This window comes from Manis javanica, chromosome 8 (genome assembly GCF_040802235.1).
Source record: "Manis javanica isolate MJ-LG chromosome 8, MJ_LKY, whole genome shotgun sequence".
NCBI classification, from domain to species: domain Eukaryota; kingdom Metazoa; phylum Chordata; class Mammalia; order Pholidota; family Manidae; genus Manis; species Manis javanica.
In genome coordinates this window covers 3002254-3016695 of record NC_133163.1, presented here as the reverse complement: position 1 = coordinate 3016695, position 14442 = coordinate 3002254, and the positions used below count along the sequence as shown (strand labels likewise).

General features: G+C 44.8%; 1 protein-coding gene across 7 annotated transcripts in view; it reads left to right on the top strand.

The window, feature by feature from the left end:
* TRAF3 (TNF receptor associated factor 3) overlaps nt 1-14442 on the top strand; it is a 131509-nt gene that overhangs the window by 86508 nt on the left and 30559 nt on the right. For all 7 annotated transcript variants that reach the window (XM_036991627.2, XM_073241826.1, XM_073241823.1 and 4 more), the window contains 4 exons: nt 7144-7405; nt 9383-9434; nt 12129-12233; nt 12811-12978. In XM_036991627.2, the coding sequence (XP_036847522.1) occupies nt 7161-7405; nt 9383-9434; nt 12129-12233; nt 12811-12978 (570 nt within the window). In that variant the 5' untranslated portion in view covers nt 7144-7160. The remainder of the gene's footprint in view (nt 1-7143; nt 7406-9382; nt 9435-12128; nt 12234-12810; nt 12979-14442) is intronic.

The window sequence follows — 14442 nt, the reverse complement described above, 5'->3', positions numbered from 1 at the left end:
CATTAAAACCAAGCAAAGACACCACAAAAAAATTTCGCTGATGAACATAAATGCAAAAATACTCAACAAAATATTAGCAAACTGAATTCAAAAATACATTGAGAAGATCATACACCATGATCAAGTGGATTCTTCCCAGGGATGCAAGGATGGTACAACATTTGAAAATCCATCAACATCATCCACCACATCAACAAAAGGAAGAACAAAAACCACATGATCATCTCCATAGATGCTGAAAAGGATTCGACAAAATTCAATATCCATTCATGATAAAAACTCTCAACAAAATGGGTATAGAGGGCAAGTACCTCAACATAATAAAGGTCATATGCGACAAACCCACAGCCAGCATCACACTTAACAGTGAGAATCTGAAAGCTTTTCCTTTAATAATGGGACCAAGACAAGGATGCCAACTCTCCCCACTTTTATTCAACATCACACTGAAGGTCCTAGCCACGGCAATCAGACAACACAAATAAATAAAAGGATCCAGATTGGTAAAGAAGTTAAACTGTCCGTGTTTGCAGATGACATGATATTGTGCATAGAAAACCCTAAAGAATTCACCCAAAACTGCTAGAATAGCTGAATTCAGCAAAGTTGCATGATACAAAATTAATACACAAATCTGTTGCATTCCTATACACTAACAATGAACTGGCAGAAAGAGAAATCAGGAAAAGAATTCCATGCATAGTTGCCTCAAAAAGAATAAAATACCTAGGAATAAACCTAACCAATTAGGTGAAAGACTTATGCCATGAAAACTATAGGACACTCATGAGAGAAATTAAGGAAGATACCAATAAATGAAAAGAAATCCCATGCGCATGGATAGGAAGAATTAATGTCAAAATGGCCATCCTACCTAAAGCATTCAGTGCAATTCCTATCAAAATACTAACAGCATTCTTCAACAAACTAGGGCAAATAGTTCTAAAATTCATATGGATCCAGCAAGGACCCCGAACAGCCGAAGTAATCCTGAGAAGGAAGAATAAAACTGAGGGAATTACACTCCCTGACTTCAAGCTCTGCTAAAAAGCCACAATAATCAAGACAATCTGGTCCTGGCTAAAGAACAGACCCATAGATCAGTGGAACAGAGTAGAGAGCCCAGGTATAAACCCAAGCTTATATGGATATTCAGTGGGGAAAATGATAGCTTCTTAAACAACTGTTGTTTTCAACTGGACAACTACATGTAAGAGAATGAAACTGGATTATTGTTTAACTCCATGTACAAAAGTAAACTCGAAATGGATCAAAGACCTGAATGTAAGTCATGAAACCGTAAAACTCTTAGAAGAAAACATAGGCAAAATCTCTTGAATATAAACATGAGCAACTTTTTCCTTGACACATCTGCTTGGGCAAGGGAAGCAAAAGCAAAAATGAACAAATGGGACTACATCAAATTAGGAAGCTTCTATACAGCAAAGGACACCATCAGTAGAACAAAAGGGCATCCTACAGTATGGGAGAATATATTCGTAAATGACCTATCTGACAAGGGGTTAACATTCAAAATATAAAGAACTCACATGCCTCAACACCCAAAAAGCACATAACCCCATTTAAAAAATGGGAGGAGGATCTGAACAATCACTTCTCCAAAGAGGAAATTCACATGGCCAACAGGCACATGGAAAGATGCTCCACATCACTAATTATCAGGGAAATGCAAATTAAAAACCACATTGTGATATTACCTCACTCCAGTTAGGATTGCCAACATCGAAAAGACAAAAGGAACAAGAAATGCTGGCGAGGATGTGGAGAAAGGGGAACCCTCCTATATTGTTGGTAGAAATGTAAATTAGTTCAACCATTGTGGAAAGCAATATGGAGGTTCCCCAAAAAAGTACAAATAGAAATACCATTTGACCCAGGAATTCCACTCCTAGGAATTTACCCTAAGAATGCAAAAGCCCAGTTTGAAAAAGACAGATGCACCCCTATGTTTATCGCAGCACTATTTACAATAGCCAGGATACGGAAGCAACCTAAGTGCCCATCAGTAGATGAATGGATAAAGATGTGGTACATATACATAATGAAACATTTTCCTCCATAAGAAGAAAACAAATCCTTCTATTTGCAACAGCATGGATGGAGCTAGAGGATATTATGTTCAGTGAAATAAGCCAGGCGGAGAAAGGCAAGTACCAAATGATTTCACTCATCTATGGAGTATAACAACGAAGCAAAACTGAAGGAACAAAACAGCAACAGACTCACAGACTCCAAGAAGGGACTAGCAGTTACCGAAAGAGAGGGCTGGGAGAGGGTGCATGGAGGGAGGGTGAAGGGGATATATTGCACATAATCTTTTTTGTGTCAAATATCATCTCACACTTTTTTTTTTGAAAGGTAAGGAAGGCTACCAGGTGGGGACGTCTCAGAACCCACCCTTTTCTCCTCCCTGAAGCAATCCTTTCTGTACCAGAGCTGTGCGGAGTTGATTATCTGGGAGGGAAAGAGGCTGGTATCTAAGCAAATGTTAGATGGTAACCATGCCCTTAAAAAGCTGAAAAGAGAATACCCAGGAGTAGAGCCGTCTTTGTTCCGTAACAATAGTGAGATTGCTGACACTGAGTGCGTACTGTTTCTTTCCCCCATTGAATGGCCTTAGAACTATTGTCAGAAACCAGCTGGTCATAAATGTAAGGGTTTATTTCTGGACTCTTAGTCCTTTTTCACTGATACGTATGTCTGCCTTTATGCCAGTACCACAGTGTCCTGAATAATTTGTAGTAGTGTTGAAATAAGGAAGTATGACCCTTCCTACTTGGTTGTCCTTTTTAAGATTGTTTTGTCTATTCTAGTTCATTTGCATTTCCATATGAATTTTAGGTTCAGCTTATTTTTTTTAATAAAAACTGTTTAAATAGGAGTTGAGTTGAATCTGTAGATCAGTTTGAGTAGTAGTGTCATCCTAGCTGTTAAGTATGCTAATCCATGAACATGGTATGTCTTACCATTTATGTAAATGTTTAATGTCTTTCTACAGTGTTATGTAGTTTTTTGTACACACGTCTTGCCCTTCCCTGGTTACATTTATTTCTAGATATTTTATTCTTTCTGATGCTATTATAAATTAATTGTTTAATTTCATTTTTGGATTGTTCATTGCTAGTGTATGGAAATATTACTGACTTTCGTATATTGATCTTATTTCCTGCAACTTGCTGAACAAGTTTGTTAGTTCATCTCACTCTTAGTTGATTTCTTAATATGTTCTATCTACAAGATGATGCCATGTGAGCTAGAAATAGTTTTACTTCTTTCCTTCTATTTGGATGACTTTTTATTTCTTTTCCTGGCCTAATTGCTGAGAAGGGATTTTTAAAAAAAATGCTTCAAGCCATCTCAGATGAGGAAACAGCCCATCCTTGTTGGGCCTCCTGACCCCAGTTGTCAGGAGGGTGTGTCTCCCGTATGTGCAGTGCTGCAGAGGGATTCCACATAAAATGCCTCAGTGACGTCTTTTTAAGGCTCAGAAGATAAGTGCTGTGCCCAAGAGTCCACCTCAGGGAAGCAACACCGGGCCAGAGCTTCCCACCTAGACCCCTCTGCCCGGTGCTCTGCCTGTCCAGCTCCCCCAGATCCCACTGCTGCCCCTCCTACTTGTCCTTCTCTGCTATAATTGGAATTACGCCACAAGTCCAACTCATGACGCCCTAATCTTCCCACAGTAGAGTGGTATCTTCTCTTCTGCATATCTGCGTCCTTCGTGATTCTGGCTGGTGTTTCCCCCTCTGCTGCCTGGCAGTCATTGACCCCGGCGCGCTGTATTCCCTCATGGCCCCTCAGTGCTCTCTGAGGCAGGGGCATGTGAGGCACAGAGCTGTGCACGTCATAGGTGCCTAGTGTATTTGTTGAAATAAATTGGGATTGGTCTAGCAGACCCTTGCAGAGTCACTCACCCGAAGAAGTGTCTCCCACCCCGACCCCCTCATGTAGAAGGGTGGTGTGTGCCCTCAGGCAATCCGGGGCTGAGCCTGCTGACAGGCTCCACGGGATATCCCTGATGTTTGTACAACAGTGTGACCAGCAGCTTTCCCCACAGAGCCCTGCTGGGGCTGAGATGCAGTGAGAAGCATTAGTGTTGAGTGAAACAATATTGTCTTTCATAGTGATTGAACACGGAGGAAATGTAGTGTGCAATCTTTTTACTAGGGTGTTTGGCAATGATTATAATATTTAAATGCATATCATCTTTGATCCAGCATTTCTGTTGCTATATGCTTGCCTAAATTTACAAAGGTAGATGTTCATGGATGTTCACTGTAGGGTATCCACAATAGCAAAAAATCAAACCTAGCCTGACTCTCATAAGTACTACTGGTTATATCAGTTATGATTAGCCACACAGTGGAGAGCTGTGCAGCCCTTCAAAATAATCAAGTGGATCTTTGTATGCTGATATGGAAAACCATGAGAAAAGAAAGTGGTAGGTTGGTTTGCATGTACAGCACAGTTTGTGCAGAGGGGAAGAAAAGACATGTTTTCTTGTATGTGTGTCTGCCACTTCTGGGTGTCTGCAGAGTCGCACAGAACACCAGAAGGGGTGTCTGCCTCTGGGTGGTTGGAGTAGGCAATCTGGTACATGTTCTTTGCACTTTATACCCCACATCTTAGTCTGCAGTTGTCTCTGCAAGCACATGCTGTGCAGTCATCCCCACAATCCCAGTCCAGAAGAGCCTGTCATACCAGCAGGAAACCCCATACCCAGCTGTAGGTGGCGCCCTCCCCCAGCCCCTAGGAGCCATGAATCTGCTCCCTGACTCTGTGGAGTTGCCTGTTATGGGAGTTCATGCTTGCTAGTTCTCCTGTGCTGCTTTTTCCTCACTTGGAAGTGTCAGGTAAGGAGGTCTGTTTTCCTTGTCCCGCTCTCCCAGCACTGTAGACCTCTTTCCTCCCTTCCCCACGGGCTCATTCTCAGGCCAGCCGTTTAGCTCAGGAACGAGCCATGCCTAGCACAGGGTACAGGGGCGCTTGGGTAAGGTTGTGGGAGGCCCCTGCTGCAGAGATGCCCAGGCCCTGCATTGCAGGTAAGTCGTGCAGTCTAGACCCATAACAGCTGTGGACTGTGTCCTGAGGATCCTTCATGTACTGGCGATGCCTTTTGCAACCACTTACCATAAGTAGCCTATAAAAAAGAAGGATCCGAAACCACATTCTTGCTTGTGTGGTGTATCGCATGATGTAGGTAAATGAGCATTAGCTTGACCCTACGTTAGTTATGTCTCATATTTGAAGTAGGAATTCACCTCCAAAGAATCAGACATTTCTCATTAAAAAACTATTCATTGACCACACAGCTTCCTAGGTGCTAGAGGAGATCCTAAGCCAAAGTTGTAAGTAGCTTTGAATCTAAGCAAGGGTTTTCAAGGCATGAGCTGGAAGATCCAATCTGAAAGCTGAAGTTTTTTTTTTCGTGGGAAAGTCAGTTGTCACAGAAATCCAGTTAGGCGTGAGCAGCTCAGACCTGCCCTGCCCTCTTTTTGTTACTCACCAATGTGTTACCACCAGGCAGTATTCCAGGCGCCTGGAGTTTGTCAGTCAACAGAACAGTGTTGTTGGGGAGCTAATGTGCTACCAAAGGAAGAGGTGATAAATCATGAGCATGTGGCCTTAGAGGGTGGGAAGTGCCGTGGAAGAGGCACCGACAGGACAAAAGGAGTCAGGCAAGGAGGGGTGCCCGCAGCGGGCCTCCGTGAGCAGGTGGGGAGGGGCGTGCCAGGAGGAGCAGCCTCAGGGGCTGGGGGTGACCTAGTGCATCTGCACAGGGCCCGTGTGGAGAGCAGGGAGGGTGGGAGTGCGGAGGCCGGGTGGCCAGTGCGCAGATTGTGACCCTTTCCTCTGACAGGCAAAGTTAGCTTGGCACCTTTCTATTTAGCATCTCATCAACAGGATTCTGATCAACAAGTTTGTGAGCAAAGGGTCTCTGGCCTTCTGAGGTCATTTTGAAACTTTGTTTTTCACAAATAGATGGACTTCACAGAAGGCTGCCACACTTTGCCATAGTAATGTTCTGGTTTGTTCCCACTAACCCGTGTTGGACTGGAGCGCCACCAGTTGGTTTATCTGTCAGTGGTCTGCTGTGGCATTAGTTCCTACTCACCCGTGGTGTGAACTGCTCCTTCTTTCAGCCTCGAAAAGAGGCAGAAGGCCCCTCCTTCTAGGGTGAGGTAGGGTAGGGTAGGAGTGGAGGCGGATGCCCAGGACCTCGTGAGTAGGAAGAATTGGCCCTTATACTTGTAAGTGGCAGACGGATCGAGCAAGAACAGTGTAGTTCTGAGACCTGCCTAGATCTGCCCAGAACTTCCTCTCTAGGCTCGCCAGATGCTCCCGTGCACCTCAGCTGCAGGGCTGCTCAGGGTGCTTCGTGGCTCGTTCTCAGGAACTACGCACTTTGCTAGTTGGCGGGAGCTTGCAGGTGGGAACCACCTGTCTGTGCACTCGTCACCATCACACAGAGGGCCCATCCAGCCCCAGTGTCTCGTCCGCCACCTCTGTCCCTGCACCAAAGTACCTGTAATCCACAATGGGTCCACCATGAAACTGGTGCCCTGTGCAGGTTCCTGCTGTTGCAGGGTCAGTGAGGGAGGTGGGGCCAGGCAGCCAGGTGTGAGTGGCAAGCTGGGGACATGCTCTCGTGGCCCCATCTGCAGACGCCGTAGAATGGAAAGCACTATTGGAATGAGAGACATGTGTTCAGACTCCAGGGTTGGCTACAGTGTCATCACAGTGGGTTGTGTCATTGAGGCTGTCATCTGGCAGTGAGGCTACGAGGAAATAAAACTGGCTGTTACTTCAGCCAAAACATCAGAATGATGCACAGAACTTGAAGGTACAGCAAAGTAGTATCTCTATTTTAGAGAACCGTAAAAAGACAGTTTAAACCTTTCAGAAAGCTTTTGAGCAGGCATGCTGACAGAAGTGTCTGAGCAGTAGACAGGGAGGGGGCCGTCTGATCGCCCCTTGTTCCTGTCACCTGTTACCACGAGGAAGGGCTCTTGTGTAAACTGAAAGCAAACACGTCTCGGGAATTTTTGCTTTTCTAAAGCCATTTGTTGACACAGAATGACATGGTCACACTCTGCTCGTTTGCTGTCACTGTCCCCACAGAATTTCTCTTTTCTGAAATGGAGTCGAGTAAAAAGATGGACTCCCCTGGTGCCCTGCCGACCAACCCACCACTAAAACTGCACCCTGACCGCACCGCCGGGACACCAGTGTTCGTCCCCGAACAAGGAGGTTACAAAGAGCGGTTCGTGAGGACCGTGGAAGACAAGTACAGGTGCGAGAAGTGCCGCCTGGTGCTGTGTGACCCGAAGCAGACAGAGTGTGGGCACCGCTTCTGTGAGACCTGCATGGCTGCTTTGCTGAGGTAGGCGCCATCCTGGTCTGGGTTCACCAGCCTTTCAGCTTCACCAGCCCCGCTCTGCCACCTGCTCCTTGGTCAGTTTCCTACAAAAGGAACCCTGAAGGTGTAAGGCTCTGCAGGAACCCGAATGAAGTTCTGGAGGCCAGCTAACAAGTCATTCAGGGAAACCCAATAGGACCCCATGCCTGAGTTCGTGAGGCCTCTGAGCCCCACGGCCTGGACTGCGCAGCCCGTCCCCAAGCATCTCCTGTAGTCACTCCTGCCCCTGCCTCTGTCCTGGTGGTGCTGGCCACTTTGCCCTGGTGTCCCCAGGCCATGGGGCTGAATTTTGCTTGAGAAGCTCACAGTTCTGTGCGAGACACACCCATCAGCAAGTGGCAGAGGAGCCCACCAAGTGCAGGTGCTGTGCTGCGCGGAATGGACTGCCCACCTCCCCAGCCTGAAGGAGTCCAGTCTATGTGCACTGAGCCCTGGGCCCTTGGAAGCCCTTGTCAGTGGAGTCTTGATACCATTTTAGAATCACAGAGGTAGTTACTAAAGCAGGCTGGAGTTTCACAGCAGAAACAACACTGGCCAAGAAAGCATCCTGGTTCATCCCCCAGGTGTTTTCCAGGCACGGTGCTGGGCACCAGGGTTCTAGCAGGATGTGCTCAGGCATGGTCCCCCATTAGGTACTGGGGCCTAGGCAGGTGCCCCCTTCTCTTCCTGATTTGGCACTGAGGACATAGCCCTTGATGGCCGAACAGCAGCCAGCCTGCCTCCCCTGTCACCCTCCCCTGGGTACTTCCAATTTTGGTCTTATCTACTTACCCCAGACATGGAACCAGCTTCCCCTGCTGGTGGGTAGACTAACTCTTTGGGTCCTGCTTAGTGATGACATAGTAGACTCATAGCACCTGATGTCCCTTAACTCGTGGACCTGGGCTGCAGCTCTGGGCCAGGGAGGGCTTCCTGGTCACAGGTCCCTGGGTGGTGGGGTCCAGTGTTCTGTTGCTCTTCTGGTTTCCATCCTTCTTCTGCTCCTGCTCCATATTTTGCAGGTGTCAGGGGGCCCCACTCAGCTGCTGCTCAGCCCTGGGGTCTAAGGGTAGGAAGAGATCCGTATGATTAAAACAATTCAGCATAAGCTCTGTATTAGTGTAGCCTAAATGGATGAGCTTTTATTTTAAAACATAGTAAGTTCTTCCCCAACCAGCCCTCAGCTCTCCTGCCAGCCTTCCCAGGCCTGTGGAGCCTGCCGCTCCACCCAGGCCTGACACACACGTGTCCAGCCCTGCCTCTTTCTGGAAGCCTCCGCTGACACTTCCTGGCCTGGACTCCTGAGCCCTTGACTGTCTAGGGCAGGGACTGTGCACAAACTTAGTTTTTATTTTTAATCTCTAGGAGGTGGTTACCAGGCACAGGATGGGGGTAAGAATCAATTCCAAAAAAGGGCAGCTTGGGAGCAGTGGCTCATGTCCTAAGTTTGGGGATAAGAATGATACAGGAGACTAATGATTTCTTTTTAAAACTAATGGGTCAGTTTTAAATTCTTGTACTCTTACGGTCTATGGAATTTCAGTAGCCTTTTGATATTCATGAAGGAAAATAGCTTGTGGAGAAAGTAGTGGCTATTTTTATAAAGCAAGGCCATTTAAAGTCTCTCCTAATAAGCTGTGGACACTCACACTGAAGATCCCCTCCATAGAGCTAGTTTTGGTTTCTGAAATAAGATTTCACTTTTAATTGAAAGGGGCTTTCCAAGTGAGACTGATCTAAGCTGTTCATGCTTAAAAACTTCCTTATGAAAAATTACCACTATAAAAAGAATTAAGCCCTTAATACTATGGCGTTCCTATTTAAACCAAATTTACCATGGCGTCCTAAAAAGCTCTGGTTTGTTGCTCTGCATTCATACAGCAAGTTTGACCATAAACTGAGTGCTTCAAATGAGAAGGGACTTCTGATCCAACATATATATATTCATGTATTTCCCCTCAGCTCCTCAAGCCCGAAATGTACTGCGTGTCAAGAAGGCATCATTAAAGATAAGGTATTCTTGTGTCTTTAATGAATTATTTTTGTGTCTTTAATGAATGTTTGAAGCTACGTAGTCCTTCCACGTACTTGGTGTCCAGTGCTCTGGTGCTCTGACCTTACCTCAGAGCTTGACAGCTGATGCAGTGGAGTTAGGGCAGGGAGCGTACCGTGTAAGCACCTGGACAAATGGGTGTGTGGCCTGGGCAAGGTGCTTCACCCTCTGAGTCCCCTCCTCAGACTCTGGGAGGCATGTGAGGCGTGAAGGCGTCAGTGTTCATCACGTACGTGATGCGTGGGTCATCTCTGGTCTTTCTCCCAGGTGGCTTGCACTGGACTCTTACAAGTGTGCTAGCTCAGGTGCTCAGTTGAATTGCTCCTCCCCCACCCCCATGCGATATCTTGAGGTCATTGGATGCCTGTGAGATTCTAGCTCCTCCCCTCTGCACAAGACAGTGTGCCAGCGAGAGCTCGTGGGTGTCAGTGCAGACTCAGCACGAGGCCCCCCAGGCCTCCCACCAGCGTCCCATCTGGGGCCCGAATCACCTCGTATGGCACCTTTGTGGTCCTTTGCATGCTGCCAAACCCTGCTAGACACACTTGTAGATTGAAATGACTCGTTCTTAAGTACTTGAAATACCAGTAAGAATGTGTGGTTCCAATATTTTGATTAATAGACCTAACAGTTTTTTAAATGTAAGTCATTCATTGTACAGTAAAATTCTTGCTCTGGGGTTTTCTTGTCTAAAGCACTTTTCAGATTGGGTTTGTCTTCAGGGCAGCTCAGATAAGTGCAATGATCTGAGGGGTGCTCGTGCTAGGGCCTCTGGGCTGCCAAAACTAGGGCATCCAGAGCAAACCTGCCCTGGACAGCTTACAGACCAATTTGGCCACATGTCCATGGCCTTATCTTCTTAGCATTTAGGCTGTAAAGACTGCCCTTAGTAACTGGAAGGGGATTGTTTTCAAGAAATTAAAAAGAGAATCTTAACATGGTAACTAACTGCTACTTTGTTAACATGTGTCTAACCAATGTGTTTGAGAGAGAAGGTTGGAACAGTGACCTTGTCTCTGTTTCTTTATTTGGAATTATCCCGATTTTTTCAATGACATTGATAGTTAAAGAAAAAGTGCTGATTTTGTTGAAGAGTCATAAATGAGTCTGCAGCCGTAGATCCATGGGAAAGCTGGGCCGGTGGAAACAAGATCTGCCCCTCAGCAGGTCACCAATGATGGCAGCCGCCAGGGGGAATCTCAGGTTCCTCATCTATAAAATGGAACAATTGCATTATATAGTCTGAGAGCTTTTTCAGATCTAAAATTCTGAACTATTATTAGCCTGATGTTTTTGATCTATGAAGTTAAACTCAAATTTAAAGTTAAACTAAATGGCACAAAAGGCAGCTTATTTCTTACTGATTAAAAATGTCCGTTTTGTTGACTTTAGTATCTTAAATTATGACTTTTTTTTAAACAGTCATGTTTATGCAGAAGGAACAAAATAGCAATAGACTCATAGACACTGAGAAGGGAGTAGTAGTTACCTAGGGGGCTGGCGACCGTGGGGCGTGGAGGAGGAAGGGGATTAAGGGGCACAATAATTCAGTCACAGTATAGGTTGGTCACAGGGACTGTAGTACAGCACAGAAAATACAGTTAATGACTCCATAACATCTTACTACATTGGTGGACAGTGACCCCACGGGAGGGGGAGAGGACTTGATAATCTGGGTAAATGTTGAACCACTGTGTTGTGTATTTGGAACCAGCGTAAGATTACATATCAATGATATTTTAATAAAAAAAGTCATGTTTATGAAGGATTAGATTTGACTCTAAATTAGTTTAACTCTTAGCAGCTGTTGATTCTATTTCTTTGCCTGTGGAGTTGAGAAAGGCTTACTAAGATGCCTATTTTTCCACTCTTACAGTGTCACATGGGCATCTTAGAGATGCCTGAGAACTAGGCACAGATTGTGTTTTACAAGGAGTCAGTTTGCTTGTTTTCTAAGGGAAAAATAAAGTTAAAGGAAGGAAGGTTTTCATTTTCAAAGGGGCACATTTTCATTGGTGGATTAACCTCAGGTTTTGGAGTATATATCCAAGAGTTATTTTAAATAGTGGGCTAATGTCTCCACTTTGGTGAAAAATGAGTTCTGAGTGACATGACCTTAGGAGAAAGAAACAAAATAAATGTTTTACAAAGCAGCTGCAAGATATGATCTTTTACAGTAGCTTCTCTGTTTCTCTAGGAAGTGATCTAAAAAGGCATCGAGCTGCAGTGGGTTCTGCCTTGTCTCTTCATAGAAGGCATACTGTCCATGGCCATGTTCACAGCACTGGCTCCTGGAAGTCTCCGGAGTCCAACTGTGCACTTGAGCCTCTTGTGCCCCCAATTTAAGATTATGTCAGAGTTAATCCAAAATGTTCAGATGCTCCAAAGTGATCTTTAATCATTCAGCAAAACTTGTTTTCTTTTGACTTATCTAATAAAAGGTGAAAGTTAAGGTTGCATTGTTTAAATTGTGTCTTTTAGTGGGGGCAGCTCCTTCATTCTGTTTATAGAAATTAGACATTAAGATAGTCCTTAACATTTTCTGAGGTTCACTTAAGAGGTGCTCTCAGGATTTTTTAAAAGTGGTTTTGCCTGTTCAAAGTAACAGCATGTGGAGATGAAGAAATTTTAATCCTCTAACTCTCTCAATTTCAGGTGTTTAAGGATAATTGCTGCAAGAGAGAGATTCTGGCTCTTCAGATATATTGTAGGAATGAAAACAGAGGTTGTGCAGAGCAGTTAACACTGGGGCATCTGCTGGTAAGTGCTGAAGCCACAGAGCAGGTTTCTACATGAAGAGATGCAAGTCCCTGATCAGTATGATGTGGCACGTGGAGACCATGCTTATATTAATCTTTCAAAACAAATATGAAAGCAAACAAAGCCAGTTGGGTATGAGATGTTATTCTTACGACATCATGGTCTTTTTAAACACTTCTGCTCTCTTTAGCAGAGACAGAAATCTAAATCAAATTTTAATTTTGGAAGGCCCATTAAAACTTTCTCTTTTTTATCATGAAATTCCAATAACTTATGCTTTTTTGATTAATATCTTATTTTATCCTGGAAGGATATTTGAATTGGAATGAAATAAAGGTCTAGCAAATAACCATTTATTTATCCAGGAAGAAGAGTTGACTTAATTCTTCAAAAGCAATATAGTTTGAGTAATCACTAAACAGAAAATGAAATTCAGTGTGTCCTGCTACATCAGTCCTCTGTGGAAACTGGTCTAGTGCAGATGGAACCATTTCTGTAGGATTTAATTATGTAGAGGCTACAATCTGGTATTTCAGTTGAATTTTTTGCCAGTTAAGGACTTTGAATTGTCTTACAGGTGCATTTAAAAAATGATTGCCAGTTTGAAGAGCTTTCATGTGTTCGTGCTGACTGCAAAGAAAAGGTACTAAGGAAAGATCTGCGTGACCACGTGGAAAAAGCCTGTAAATACCGCGAGGCAACATGCAGTCACTGCCAAAGTCAGGTTCCCATGGTTACACTGCAGGTGCGGTATTTCCTCGTTTCACATACCTTCTGCTCAGTCCAGATGTGATTTGCCAAAGAACAGTTCTTCCAATGAATGACTAATTGAACAGGAATAAAGAGAAAAGATAGGAGTCAATAGCATTTTTCATCTGTATTTCACATTTAAGTTTTGTGCTTTTTGCCCATTTTTATTTATATAATTAACATTTTTCATTGCCTTGATTGACTATTATTTGGGGTGCAAAAAAAATGACTATTCAAGAAAGGTATAATTTTTCACTTGTCCCAAGGAATGGCCTCAAAATCTTATTGTATTGCTTAATCTTTTTACAGTTCTGTGCCATAACCGTCACTTTGACAAGCAATTTATCCTGAAGTATTGAGGTACAGCTACCTATCTTAGAGAAAGATGAGAATCTTAACATTTTTATAACCTGATTATCTTGGCGTGGTTGTGTATTGTGCACATGTTAGAATGAGATCGCTTATCCCTAAATTAGAGATGTTGGGGGCAGAGGACAAACTTTAACCATCAGTTGTGTAGTAACCATCAAATGTCTACTTGTTGAACAGATATTTCCTGAGATATTTAGCTACTGTGTACTGGGCACTGTTCTAGGAGCTGGGGGTTCAGTGATGGAGCTCATCTTCTAGTGGGATGAGATGGTTAACAGGCAAACAAAACACATAATGTGTGTGGTTTGTACTATGAAGAAAGATAAACTGGCATCATGAGAAGAGGAGTGAGCAGTGCCAGCCACTCTGAGCAGCCAGGGAACTGATGAGGGAAGAGAATTCTGAGCAGAGGGAACAGCAAGGGAGTATGCAGGCTCTGAGATGGAGCTCACTTGGCAGATAGATTTCAGACCTTGAGAGGCCAGCTTAGCTCCTGTGTCCAGAACAAAGGTGAGGTGCAAAGGTAATGGGAGGCAGACTGAAGGGTGGGTGCCAGGCACTGGGCAGCCTTGAGCAAGGGGGTGATGTTGTCAGAGTTCTACGTTATGTTCACCCATTCCAATGGGTGTGACAGGTAGCCAGTGGGGAAAGGGGGGGAATATGGCAGCAGGGCATAATGTTAGCCTGGAAGAGAGTAAGGAGAGGGAGGGAAGAGCAGTCATACTGGGCGTTTCAAAGGTAGAGTCAATGCGATTGGCTGGTGGCTCAAAAATGAAGTATAAGTTAGGGATGATGCCAAGCATTTTCGTAACTAGAGCAGCTGGATGAACTGCTGAGGTGGACTGCAGGGGAAAGTGGCAGGCTTGGGGGAGAAAATGGAGTGGGCTGACTGTAGGTGTGTATTAACAGATGGTCCTTACAGCCCTGGGACTAGAGCAAGTGGAGAGCAGAGCCAGTCAGAGGACAGAGGCATAGGCACATGAATGCTTACGCGTTGCTAAGAGGGGAGGCCACCCAGCAAAGGAGAGGCTCATGTGGAAAGGTCAGGAGGGTGGTGGTGCCCCAGGCAGGGTTTGCTGGACGGTGT